This window comes from Acomys russatus, chromosome 19 (assembly GCF_903995435.1).
Source record: "Acomys russatus chromosome 19, mAcoRus1.1, whole genome shotgun sequence".
Lineage (NCBI taxonomy): Eukaryota > Metazoa > Chordata > Mammalia > Rodentia > Muridae > Acomys > Acomys russatus.
Window position 1 is genome coordinate 13,623,958 of NC_067155.1, and position 11,619 is coordinate 13,635,576.

General features: G+C 53.9%; 1 protein-coding gene across 1 annotated transcript; it reads right to left on the reverse strand.

The window, feature by feature from the left end:
* Positions 1-264: 264 nt before the first annotated feature.
* On the reverse strand, positions 265-9,591 carry Gipr (gastric inhibitory polypeptide receptor). The gene is made up of 13 exons (XM_051161910.1): positions 9,107-9,591; positions 8,627-8,726; positions 7,961-8,068; positions 7,441-7,544; positions 5,964-6,067; positions 5,626-5,770; positions 3,157-3,316; positions 2,887-2,947; positions 2,511-2,580; positions 2,294-2,382; positions 2,068-2,206; positions 630-671; positions 265-552 (listed from the first exon to the last, which is right to left on the reverse strand). The coding sequence occupies exons 1-13, from the start codon at positions 9,161-9,163 to the stop codon at positions 352-354; spliced, it is 1,380 nt and encodes a 459-aa protein (XP_051017867.1). The 5' UTR covers positions 9,164-9,591; the 3' UTR covers positions 265-351.
* Positions 9,592-11,619: the final 2,028 nt, after the last annotated feature.

An 11,619-nucleotide genomic window follows, 5' to 3' on the forward strand; every position in this document is an offset into this window, starting at 1 on the left:
ATCCCTGCCCACTTCTTCCCCATCTGCAGACCCTGGCTTTTTCCAGTCGAGCCACGGAATCTCTTCTCCATCCTGTCTGTTCCTGGGGCCTTTTCACGTGCTATTCCATCTTCCACCTTTCAAGTTGTCTCCACTTCTTTCAAACATGGCTTAAGCACCACATCTTCACAAGTGGCCACCGAGATGGTTGTCCTGGACACCTCATAAGCCATTCCACAGAAATTATATACACGCAGGAAGGGACCTGACTTCTGGTTCCTTCTCCCGTTTCCCCAGCATTCCCCACACTGAGACTGGTACACAGTAGGCACTCAATACATGCTAACTGTACAGACACAGGGGTCCCGTTACCTAGCAGTAGCTTTCTAAGACCTCATCCCCAGGTACATGCAGCATCCCAGAGGGCAAGGCGTTGCCGAGGGTGGCCTCCCGGGGGGCAGAGCCCGAGGGCACGGCCGGGGGTCCGAGCTCCACGTGCGCACCGGGACGCTCCTCGCGGAGGCTGAGACGCAGGCGGCGGTGGCGCCAAGCCCGGCGGATCTCCGACTGCACCTGCAAGGCGGGGCGCTCAGGGCGGCGCCGTTCCCGGCGTGGCCGCCAGGGGGCGCGGGCTGGCCGGCCTCTCCTACCTCTTTGTTGATGAAGCAGTAGAGCACGCTCACCAGGAACCCCTGCCAGAGGAAGAGCGAGATCAGACGGCAGCTGTGGATTTCATTGTTTCCAACTCCAAAATACTGTGCTTGTTACCGCCCCAGTCCTAGGTACTGAGGGAACCTGCTGACTGGCACCCAGCTCCCTGCATTACTACCCCACCCCAAAAGGCGGAGAACAGGGGCTTCCTGAGTGTAGAAACCCATTTGAGGTAAACTGCTAAACGACTCTGCCTCGGTCTCCGTTTCTGGAAAAATGAAGGCGCTGGTTGAAACGGTATTAATGTGTAAAAAGACGTAGTGCTTAGCCGGGTGTGGTAGCGCATGCCTTTAATTCCAGCACTCGAGAGGCGAGGCGGCGTGGGAGACAGAGCTGTATGAGTTTGAGACGCCCTTGTGCACACAGTTTCATGTCTGTCCAGAACTGCATGGTGAGACCAAAGTCTCAAAAATAATAATTGATATTATTAATTATGGGGCTTGAGGTATGGAGCACATGAGTAGCCAGCCGGAGATAGATTGCAGGTTTCAGGCCCCTTGCCTGGCTTAAATCGATTAAGTTTCAAGTCAGTTATGAAACATGAGCTATTATTAAGATATTCCCTATGATTTTTCTACGATCCCATTAAAATGTAATTCAAATCATATCCCTCCTCTTCCAGGAAAGAAAAAAGACAAATTGAAATTGGGCTTTCATTTTATCTGTCCCGTTGCTCAGCTCTTGCCTCTTGCAGGCACCCTCACCACGCTCCATCACACTAGCTAGCCTCTGGCCTCAGGGAGCCTCATTCTGGAATATTCTCCCAGGTGTGTGATTGGCTGTTTACGGAGGGTGTTTGCTCCCTGGGTCTCCCACAGAGTAGGGGGCCAACCGTTTGGCTCCTGTAGCTCGCTACATATATAATCCGTAAATTCTTCCTTCCTCACAGGAGAGGCTGATACTGTGCCAGCTTTAGAGAGAAAACCCAGTGGGGCCTAGCAGGGTAGGGGGGACTGGACTAGGGGAGGCAAGCAAGGGTAACATCAGCATTCGCCTCACATTTTGGAACTCCCTACCTACTTAAATTCTGCACCTTAGGGCTGTCTTACCTTGGCCCCACAAAAAGATGAAGGAAACCATGAAGCTGGAAAGTCTCAAAAACTAACTCTGCCCCAGCCCAGTCCTCCCCAACACCTTGCTCCTCACCCGGAGGCAGTGCTGGGGAGGGCTGTGTGGCCCTCTATCACCATCCCCCGCTGCGCACCCCACCCCCCCCCCGCCCAGGTATTTTCTGCCCTGCTCATGCATGATGAATGAATGAATGAAATCCGATGGGCCCACTCCAGTCAGTGGCTGCTCCAGGAAATGATGTACCCCGAAGGAGGGAAAGGCCCGAGGTGGGAGGGTGGAGCCCCTGCACCCCGTCTGTCTGAGCACCTGGAAGGAACTTAGGAAGATTTCAAAGGCCAGTTTGGCGAAGCGTAGGGCGCCTTCAGCCTGTTCCTCCGTCACAGGAGCAAACACCACCTCGTGGACCCCCAACAGGGGCACCAGCGTCAGCGTGGAGCGAGCCAGCCTGGGAAGAGACGGTGGTGTTGGGGGTCCCCGTGTAGTCGTCCCTGAACCCGGCACCATCTGCTTCCCACCTCAGCCTGCCCCTCACCTTAGTCGGTAGTCGGGGCAGCGCATCTGCCGCGTCCTCAGCTTTGACACAAGGATACTAAGGATGCGGATGAAGATGAGGAAATTGATCTGTGAGGAGAGAGAGAGAGTGAGCCAGAAGCCATTCGGCTCTGGGGTGGGACGGGAGGTTGGCGCTCCTTTTCCCCTAGAAGCGGAAATCCCTGAGCACAGCCTGGAGGAGGGGAGAGTGGCCCTACCAAGATGGTTATTAGGATCGGGGTGCGAATGATCCACCAAATGGCTTTGACGTCGTTGCGCTCCCAGCACCTGGAGGAGGCAGGGTACAGCTGAGACACACAATCCCCCCACAAAACCCAGGCACACCTAATCAGGCAGGGGTCTCTCACCAGGCCCCACCCAAAATCCTTAAGGCCCACCCACATTTCCTTAAGACCCATCCTGCTTTCCAGGGAGCCTTCTAAACCACCTTTCCCAGCCCATAATCCCTTTAGATCCCGCCCACATCACCCCCCCCCCCGCCCCAGCCACAAGTCACTTTCCCACACTTCCCCGCCCCCGTCCCACGTAGCTCCGCCCCCAGGCCAGGCCACGCCTCCAGACCCAACAACTCACTGTGTGTCCTCGTACAGGTACCTGACGATCACCCAGGGAATGACGAAAAGCGCGGGGGCCCCTGTGCAGACCCCGATCCCCGCCCCCCACCCCGCCGCAGCTGTCAGCGTGCACACGAGCCCCTTCCAGGCCCAAGACCCGCGGAATTCCTCAGCTAGGGGGTGATGGGAGGGGAGGAAACGCGGGATCCGCTGGGCAGTGGGGGGAGCCGAGATGCATGCGCTGGGCTGGGCAAGGGTGGGATGGGGGAAACATAGAGTCAGGGCTCACCCCAGCCAAGAAGCAGATAGCAGCGGAAGTGGCCCTTTTCTGAGCCTCCCACGATCACCAGCAGATGGTGCAAGTACACACCCTCCACCAGCAGCCAGGTGTAGTTGGCACCCACACAGTACTGGGTCACTATCTGGGCCGTGCGGCAGGCAGCTAGGGCCTAGGGAGCCATCAGACAAGGGAAATCTCTGTTTTATTATTTATATGTATTCTTTTGTGTATGTGGTAAGTAGGGGCTTGAACCCAGGACTTCCTGATTGTTAGGTAGAAGCTCTACCACGGAGCCACGACCCCAGCCCCTCACTGGGGGATTCTAGGCAGGGGCTCTACCACTGAGCCACACCCCCAGCCCCTCACTGGGGGATTCTAGGCAGGGGCTCTACCACTGAGCCACACCCCCAGCCCCTCACTGGGGGATTCTAGGCAGGGGCTCTACCACTGAGTTCCATTCCAGTCCTCTTCTCTTTGAGTCAGGGTCTTACTATATTGTCCGGGCTGGTTTTGAACTTGCTCTGTAGTCCAAGCAGGTTTTAAATGAATTCTGCTCAGCTTCCCACCTAAATGGGACTACAGGACTTCCTGACTAGACAGGGCTCATCTCCATCTCGTGCCCTCAAATGTTTTACTCTGCGTCCCCAGTAGATGGATTATCTTATCTCTCCCCTTAGTCTCTCTCTCTCTCTCTCTCTCTCTCTCTCTCTCTCTCTATATATATATATATATATATATATATATATATATATATATATATATATATATACACACACACACACACACACATACATATATATATGCCCCCCCCCCCGAGACAGGGTTTCTCTGTGTAGCCTTGGCCATCCTGAACTCACTTTGTAGACCAGGCTGGCCTCGAACTCACAGTGACCACCTGCCTCTGCCTCCTGAGTGCTGGGATTAAAGGCATGCTCCACCACCGCCCGGCTCTTGAAGACTCTCATACATGGACACACTTAACACTGGCATTTCTGTCCTGTTACCGCCATGACATACCCTTAGAATCCCTTTGCCACACTAGCTCCTTTTTTTTTTTTTTTTTTTTTTAATGTTTGTTTTTCCAGCCAGGGTCTCTTTGTCCTGGAACTCACTCTGTAAACCAGGCTGGCCTCAAACTCACAGAGATCTGCCTTCCTCTGCCTTCCAGAGTGCTGGGGTTACAGGTGTACACTAGCTTTTAAGATCAACTCCAGGGGCTTGGAGAGAAGACTTGGCAGTTAAGAGCACTGGCTGCTCTCGCAGAGGACCCAGGTTCAGTTGTCACATTACAGCTCATAAGTGTCTGTAAATCCAGCCCCAGGGGCGTCTGACACCCTCTCTTGGCCTCTGAGAGTACCAAATCACGTGGTGCAAATACATACATACATTAGGCAAACACACATAAAATAAAAATAAAAATAATTACATGCCAAGCTATGTGACCACAGGTGTGTGAAGATCAGAGACCTTTCAGGAGTTGGTTATCTCTGTCTCCCACCATGTTCTGGGAATGAACTCAAGGCATCAGGATTGTTAGCCGATGCCTTTATGCATCGAGCCATCTAGATAGCATTTTTTTTTTTTTTTTTTGGGGTTTTCGAGACAGGGTTTCTCTGTGTAGCCTTGGCCATCCTGGACTCACTTTGTAGACCAGGCTGGCCTCGAACTCACAGCGATCCGCCTGCCTCTGCCTCCCGAGTGCTGGGATTAAAGGCGTGCGCCACCACGCTCGGCTAGATAGCATTTTTTTTTTTTTTCGGTTTTTTGAGACAGGGTTTCTCTATGTAGCCTTGGCTGTCCTGGACTCGCTTTGTAGACCAAGCTGGTTTCGAACTCACAGCTATCTGCCTGCCTCTGCCTCCCGAGTGCTGGGATTAAAGGCATGAGCCACCACGCCCGGCTAGATAGCATTTTTTAAAAATTATTTTGTTATTTTATGAGTAGAGGCATTTTGCCTGCGTGCATGCCTGAGCATCACATGTAGGACTAAAGAGAGCCTTGGATCCCCTAGAACTGGAGTTACAGTCAGGTGTGAGCTGCTGTGCAGGTGCTGGGAATCGAACCCAGGTCCTCTGCAAGAGCAGCCAGTGGAGTAAACCACTGAGCTATCTCCCCAGCCCCAGGTGGCCTTTTATTCTTCCTTTCCATTTGCCCAGTATTGAAACAGAAGCTCTATTACTGAGCTCCACCCTGAGGCCCTCACATTTTCCCTAACAATTATTACAATCCTCTGTTCACATCCCCGAGTCATCCCCACCCTCCACCCCCCCGCCCCTCCCGTCCACCACCCCCACCCACCCCCACCCGCCAACCCCACCCCCCACCCCCCCACCCCCCGCCTCCAGGAATGGACTAGTTCCTTCTGTAGGTTTCCCCCTCTCATCCTGTCCCCACGCCCTCCAAACGTAGGGATAAGAAAAAGGTAGAAAGATAGATGGGAAATTTCCTGTTTCCTCCAGGAAGGAGGAGACAAACTACCTGATTCCACAGGGTAGGAGTCTGGTCCTCCGTGTAGGGGCCCAGTGGAGGCAGCAGCCGGTCTCTGGTGAGGATGGCCGCTGCCCGCAGCATGAAAGACGTGAACAGGTTCATGTGAATGTAATTACGGGTGCAGTGCAGCCGCCTGAGGGATTTGAGGGACCAAAAGGCAGGTAGCCACTGGAGATCTGTCCTTAGTCATCCAGGGTCCCTTTAACCACCCACCCCCAACCCTACAGCCACCCCATCTTCCATCTTAGTGTATAAACTGAGGCTCAGTCTCTGCCACCACACCACAGACAGCTGGCGGGGTGGGGTGGGGGCGCGGGGTGTCGCACCTGAACAAACTTAAGATGAGCAAGGCTAGCAGCAGAGTGGCCAGGGACAGGGAGTAGCCGACTGTATACATGATCTGCAGGCGCTCCAGGATCAGCTTTTGGTCCTGGTGGGGACAAGGAAGGCGAGAGGATTCTTTAAGCTGGTCCAGAGTAGGGGGCGGGGCTGCCAGGCACTTATCCTCTTACACCCAGGTCTCTTCTGGGGGGAAAAAAAAATGTCGCTTTGCTCTCTGTTCCGGCACAACAAAGCATTCCTGTTTTCTCCTTGAAGGTTCACTTGTACTTCTTCTTCTTCTTTTCTTTTTTTTTTTAATATTTATTTATTATCACGTATACAGTGTTCTGCCTGCAAACACTCCTGCAGTGCCAGAAAAGGGCATCAGATCACACGATAGATGGTTGTGAGCCTCCATGTGGTTGCTGGGAATTGAACTCAGGACCTCTGGAAGAGCAGTCACAGTGCTCTTAACCTCTGAGCCATCTCTCCAGCCCCCTACTTGTACTTCTTTAAGTGGGGTTGACTCTACCCTTCACCTCCAAGGTTGGACCGGCTCATTGAAACACACACATAGGGAGCTGGGCAGTGGTGGCGCACGCCTTTAATCCCAGCACTCGGGAGGCAGAGGCAGGTGGATCCCTGTGAGTCGAGGCCAGCCTGGTCTACAAAGTGAGTCCAGGATGGCCAAGGCTACACAGAGAAACCCTGTCTCGAAAAACAAAAAAAAGAAAAAAAAGAAAAAAAAAGAAACACACATAGGCACTTTTTTTTTTTTCCCCCCTTTGGTTGGTTGGTTTGGTTTTGTTTTTCGAGACAGGATTTCTCTGGGTAGCCTTGGCTGTCCTGGACTCACTTTGTAGACCAGGCTGGTCTCAAACTCACAGACACCCACCTGCCTCTGCCTCCCGAGTGCTGGCATGAAAGTTGTGCACCACCACGCCTGGCAGTTGGTTGGTTTTTCAAGACAGGGTTTCTCTGTGTAGCCCCAGCTGTCCTGGAACTTGTTCTGTAGGAGGCTGGCAACAGAACTCAGAGAGATCCACCTGTCCCTGCCTTCCAAGTGCTGGGAGTAAAGGCATGTGAAAGCAGGTCATGGTGGTGCATACCTTTAATCCCAGCACTTGGTAGGCAGAGGCAGGTGGATCGCTGTGAGTTTGAGGCCAGACTGGTGTACAAAGTGAGTCCCAGACAGCCAAGGCTACACAGAGAAACCCTGTCTCGAAAAACAACAACAACAAAAAAAAGAAAGAAAGAAAGAAAAGAAAGAAAGGAAAAGAAAAGAAAGAAAATGAAAAAAACAAATAAAATAAAATAGAGGTGTGCACCACCACTGCCCGCCTGAGTTAAATTTTAACTACTTACAACCCAGAGTTCTACTCACTTCAAAGCAATGTCAAGTTGAGCCTGAAACTTCTGAGGTCTTTTTTTTTTTAAGCTCTCCCCAGACAACCCTTGCCTGAATCCTTCACTTCCTCTCACCTGAAAGGCCCCGTTCTTTTCTGGATTTTCACACTGAGTGTGATCTCTCCAAGTACCCCACTGGCCATCGCTGTCACACTGGCGGAACACGAAGCCTGCAGCCACTATGGGAGGGCAAAATGGGGTGGGGCATTGGGTGGGAGAAAGAGGTGTTCACCGCTGTAATCCTGAGACTTGGGAGGCCTAGGCAGGAGGAGTGCCGTGGTGAGGTCAAGGCCAGCCTGGGTTCCCGAGTTGGCTCGGGAGGTAGAGGCGCTGGCAGCTAAGCCAGAAGCCCTCGGTTTGATCCCTGGGGCTCACATGGTAGAAGGATTCCTGTAACTTTACTTCTGATCGCCATAGCTCATGCATTCACACACAATAAATAAAGACAGGAAAAGTAAATCATGTGGCAGTGCCCAGGGGACACAGACACTGGGGGAGGCACTTGGCTAGCTTTACAGACGGGGTCAGGTGGACAGAGAGAAGAAGAAAGGAAGAAGGTTGAGTGGGGAGTCCAGGATGACGGGAAGAGCCTCACCGTGGCGGTGCCAAGGCAGATACCAGGGGCAGGACACCCGAGCGGTAGTGTTGGCCTCCGTGTAGTTCCAACAGACGTACATATCGAAGGATCCGTTACAAGCCAGGCCTGAGGGTAAGGAAGCCTGAGGCTGGAGGTGAGGGGCCTTTGCCCCTCAGACTCTGTCTAAGAGAAAGGGGAACGGGGGACCCCCGGGCAGCTCCCTCCCAGGCAGCAAGCTACGCTGGCAAGGGCAAGACGCACCCTAGAGATTTGGAGGGCCTTTTCTTTCTTCCAAACCTCCGAGATGCTACATCTCGGTGCCAGGCCACAAACTCCTCCCACCAGACCTCAAGGCCCCACCCACCCATCCCTATGAGTCCCACTCCAGGCTCCTCCCACCAAGCGAATCCCAACCCGGCATTATTGTTCTCATCTAGAAAGCTCAATTGTCAAGCTCCATCCCCCGAAACCCGCCCATTGTAGGTTACACCCCGCCCACAACCTCTCCCGCCTCCCTCTTGCAGGATTCCTACATTCATCAGAATTCCAAGCCGGGTCCTCACTGCCTACCCGAGCCCGAACCACACAGCTCAAATTTTCCTCTTTTTTTTTTTTTTTTTTTTCTTTTCAGCCCGCTCCTTCTCTCGGCCCCTTCCTTCTGCTCTCCCAGCCCTACAGTCACACCTGAGGGAGGGTCTGCGACCTCCAGGGCCTTCTGACACTTCTGGCGGTAGCGCTCCCAGCTCTGGTACAGCTCCCCGGTCGTCTGCCCCTGAGAGTCTGTCTAAGAGAAGAGGGAAGGGAGGACCGTCTCCCCCTTCCCCCAATACCTCCCCAGAGAAACCCCATCCCAGACAGCAAGCTCTCAGCTGGAAAGGCCCAGAAGCACCCTAGAGATTTGGAGGGGTTGTCCGGTTTTTTATACAGGTGTCCTGGGTGGCTTGGAAACCCCTCAGATGGAATGGGGGGCGGGGTCTAATATGGGAGATGGTAAACCTTTAAGAGCATCAGAGGAAGAGGCAGGTGGTCCCTACCCGGGAGGACTTCAGAGGGGGAAATGTGTGAGAAAAAACTGCCAGTTTATGCAGGTCCTTAAAACTTTCCCTAAGGTAAGGGAAGGCTTAAAAACCATCCCGGAGCGCCTGCGTCTCTCTAGGTCCTCACCTCCGCCCTCTCGAGTGGCAGAAGCCACAAAAGCAGAAGCAGCCGCCGCAGGGGCATCCTTGGAGAGCTAGTGATGGAGAGACTCAGGCCGACTCCGGCTATTCGAGGCAGTTGAGCTGGAGGGTCCCAGGGGCGGAATCAACACTTGAGCTCCATTCAGCCTCAGTCAGTGCTCACCTGCCAGATGCACCTAGCGTCGGAGGGGCCACGCCCCCATTTCCCGCGGGGTGGAGCAGGACTAGGCGCGGCCTCCAGTGGTTAAGTGGGGCCTGGGATCAGCTAAGCGGTTCCCAGGCCCTCCTAAGTGTTGCTGAGGCAGCCAAGGTGGAAGGGAGGGGTGTTTGCTGAGGGGCTTGTTGCCCTAGAGCTGTGAAGGGCAGAGGCGTCACTATCACCCAGAAGCTAGACTGGAGAGACTCTTGGGAACCCGGGACCTCCTCGGAGAGGGGGGGAATAGAAACCGTCAGTCAACCCTCAAAGGGAACTTGAAACGACCATTTCAGTCCCCATCCTCCCAGCCCAAAGGTTTTTAAAAGTTAGATAGGAACCCAGTCTTCTAAAACTTCCTGGCTTCGTATACGTAAAGCCCAGAGTCCGAGGTTCAACGTGAGAGCTTTTAGAGCCTGGGTTTCTGATTTTAGGTGTTAGATACCATGAAAATCCTTCTGACCTCAACTATCAACCCACGCCCCCCAGACAATGTGAAAGCCGGCTTTCAAGAGGGAATCTCAGAGCTCCCGAAAAGAAAACACGGAGTCAGAGATACAGGGGACGAGAACAGAAAGTCTCCGGAGTCGGTAAGACGCAAGCAAGGGATCAGAGACCAACGGGGGTTCGGGTGGGGGTAAAAAAGAAAAAAGACAGAGACAAAAATGTGAGCTCGGAGACAGAGAAGTGAGTGGGGCGGGGAACGGGGAGCGGACAGAGAAAGGGGGAAAGAGTAGAAATAAGCCCATTTTAGAGGCTAGGGGAGTGCTAGAGAGAAAGAGATGACAGGGCAGAGATACAGAGACAAGGGAGAGATAGGCCCAGGGCAGGGGGTAGGATGGGGGATTCCTTACCTGTGCCCCGAGTCCTGCCACAGCTGCCCTGCCTCGCCTGCCTGAGCTCTGCAAGAGGTGACAGGCGCTGGCAGCCTGGGGTGTTGGGAGGGGGCGGGGCCAGGGCGGAACAGAGACCAGGACGAGGGCGGGGGGAGCTCTGGGGAAGAGTGGGAACTGGGGGAGCAGGCACGTTTATCACAGCCACTCCGTGTCACGTAGAGGGAGCAGACACACAGTTATGGGCGCCACCCGCCCTCATCCCCCCTCCCTCCCCTCCGAGCCATAGGACACACACTATGACACCCAGCCACCCCACACAGCTCTCACACAGCCTCACTCTCAACGCGGCCTCTCACAGGATCCCAACCGCCCGGCAGGAGCACCGCAGGGACTCACAGGGCGAAGCTCCAGCAGAGTAACAAGTCCGTTCACAGCTCTACGACTGGCACCACGCTGAGAGAGCCAGTCTTTCACCCACAGTTTCACAAATCACTCACAGGAACGAACGCACGCGTGCGCGGCTGTGTGCGCAGGGCCCTGGACACTTCCCACTCGCGTACACACATCCCGCCTTCTCACAGTCCTACTACCACTGTCTTTCTGTTGTCATTGTAGGGTGTACATATGTTGTATATAAGTACGTGTGTGTGTGCCAGTGAGAGACAAGATTTCTCTGTGTAGCCCTCTGGCTGTCCAGGAACTCACGGTGTAGACCTGGCTGGCCTTGAACTCACAGAGATCCACCTGTCTCTGCCTCCCTAGCACTGGGATTACTAGCACACACTATTCAGCTTTACTTGCTGCTCAAGATCCCTTGGCCCCTCACCGTTGCATAGCAAGCACTTTACCAAGCGAGTGAGCCATTGGCCCAATCCCTGACTTGTCTTGCTTTGCCAGTGGGTTGCTTACATGGACGCATGCGCACTACATTCACGCAGTCCCTAAGGAGGCCAGAAGAGGGCACCGGATCCCTGGAACTGGAGTTACAGATGGTAATGCGGCTTCCTGTAGGTGCTGAGAACTGAACGGATGGGTCCTCCAGTGCTCTTAACTGCCATCTCTCCACCCCTGTTTTTTTTTTTAAATTTGTGGTGTTGTTTGTTTTTCGAGACAGAGTTTCTCTGTGTAGCTTTGGCTCTCTTGGACTCTCTTTGTAGGCCAGTCTGGCCTCGAACTCACAGAGATCTGCCTGCCTCTGCCTCCCGAGTGCTGGGATCATGGGCGTGCGCCACCCCGCCCAGCTGTGTTTTTGCTTTTTAATATAACCTAGGTGTCCTCCTGCCTTGGGTTCTCCTGCCTCCTCTGCTTTTCAATTGCTAAGGTTTAGATTTCAATTGCACAGGCATGCGTGGCCACATCTGCATACCAGTCACACCATCAACGGCACACATACCCACACTTGACAGAGCGCGTTGTGTCAGACTGGCCGCCACTGGCCTGTGTCCCCTTAGGGGTACTGGACACCTGAAG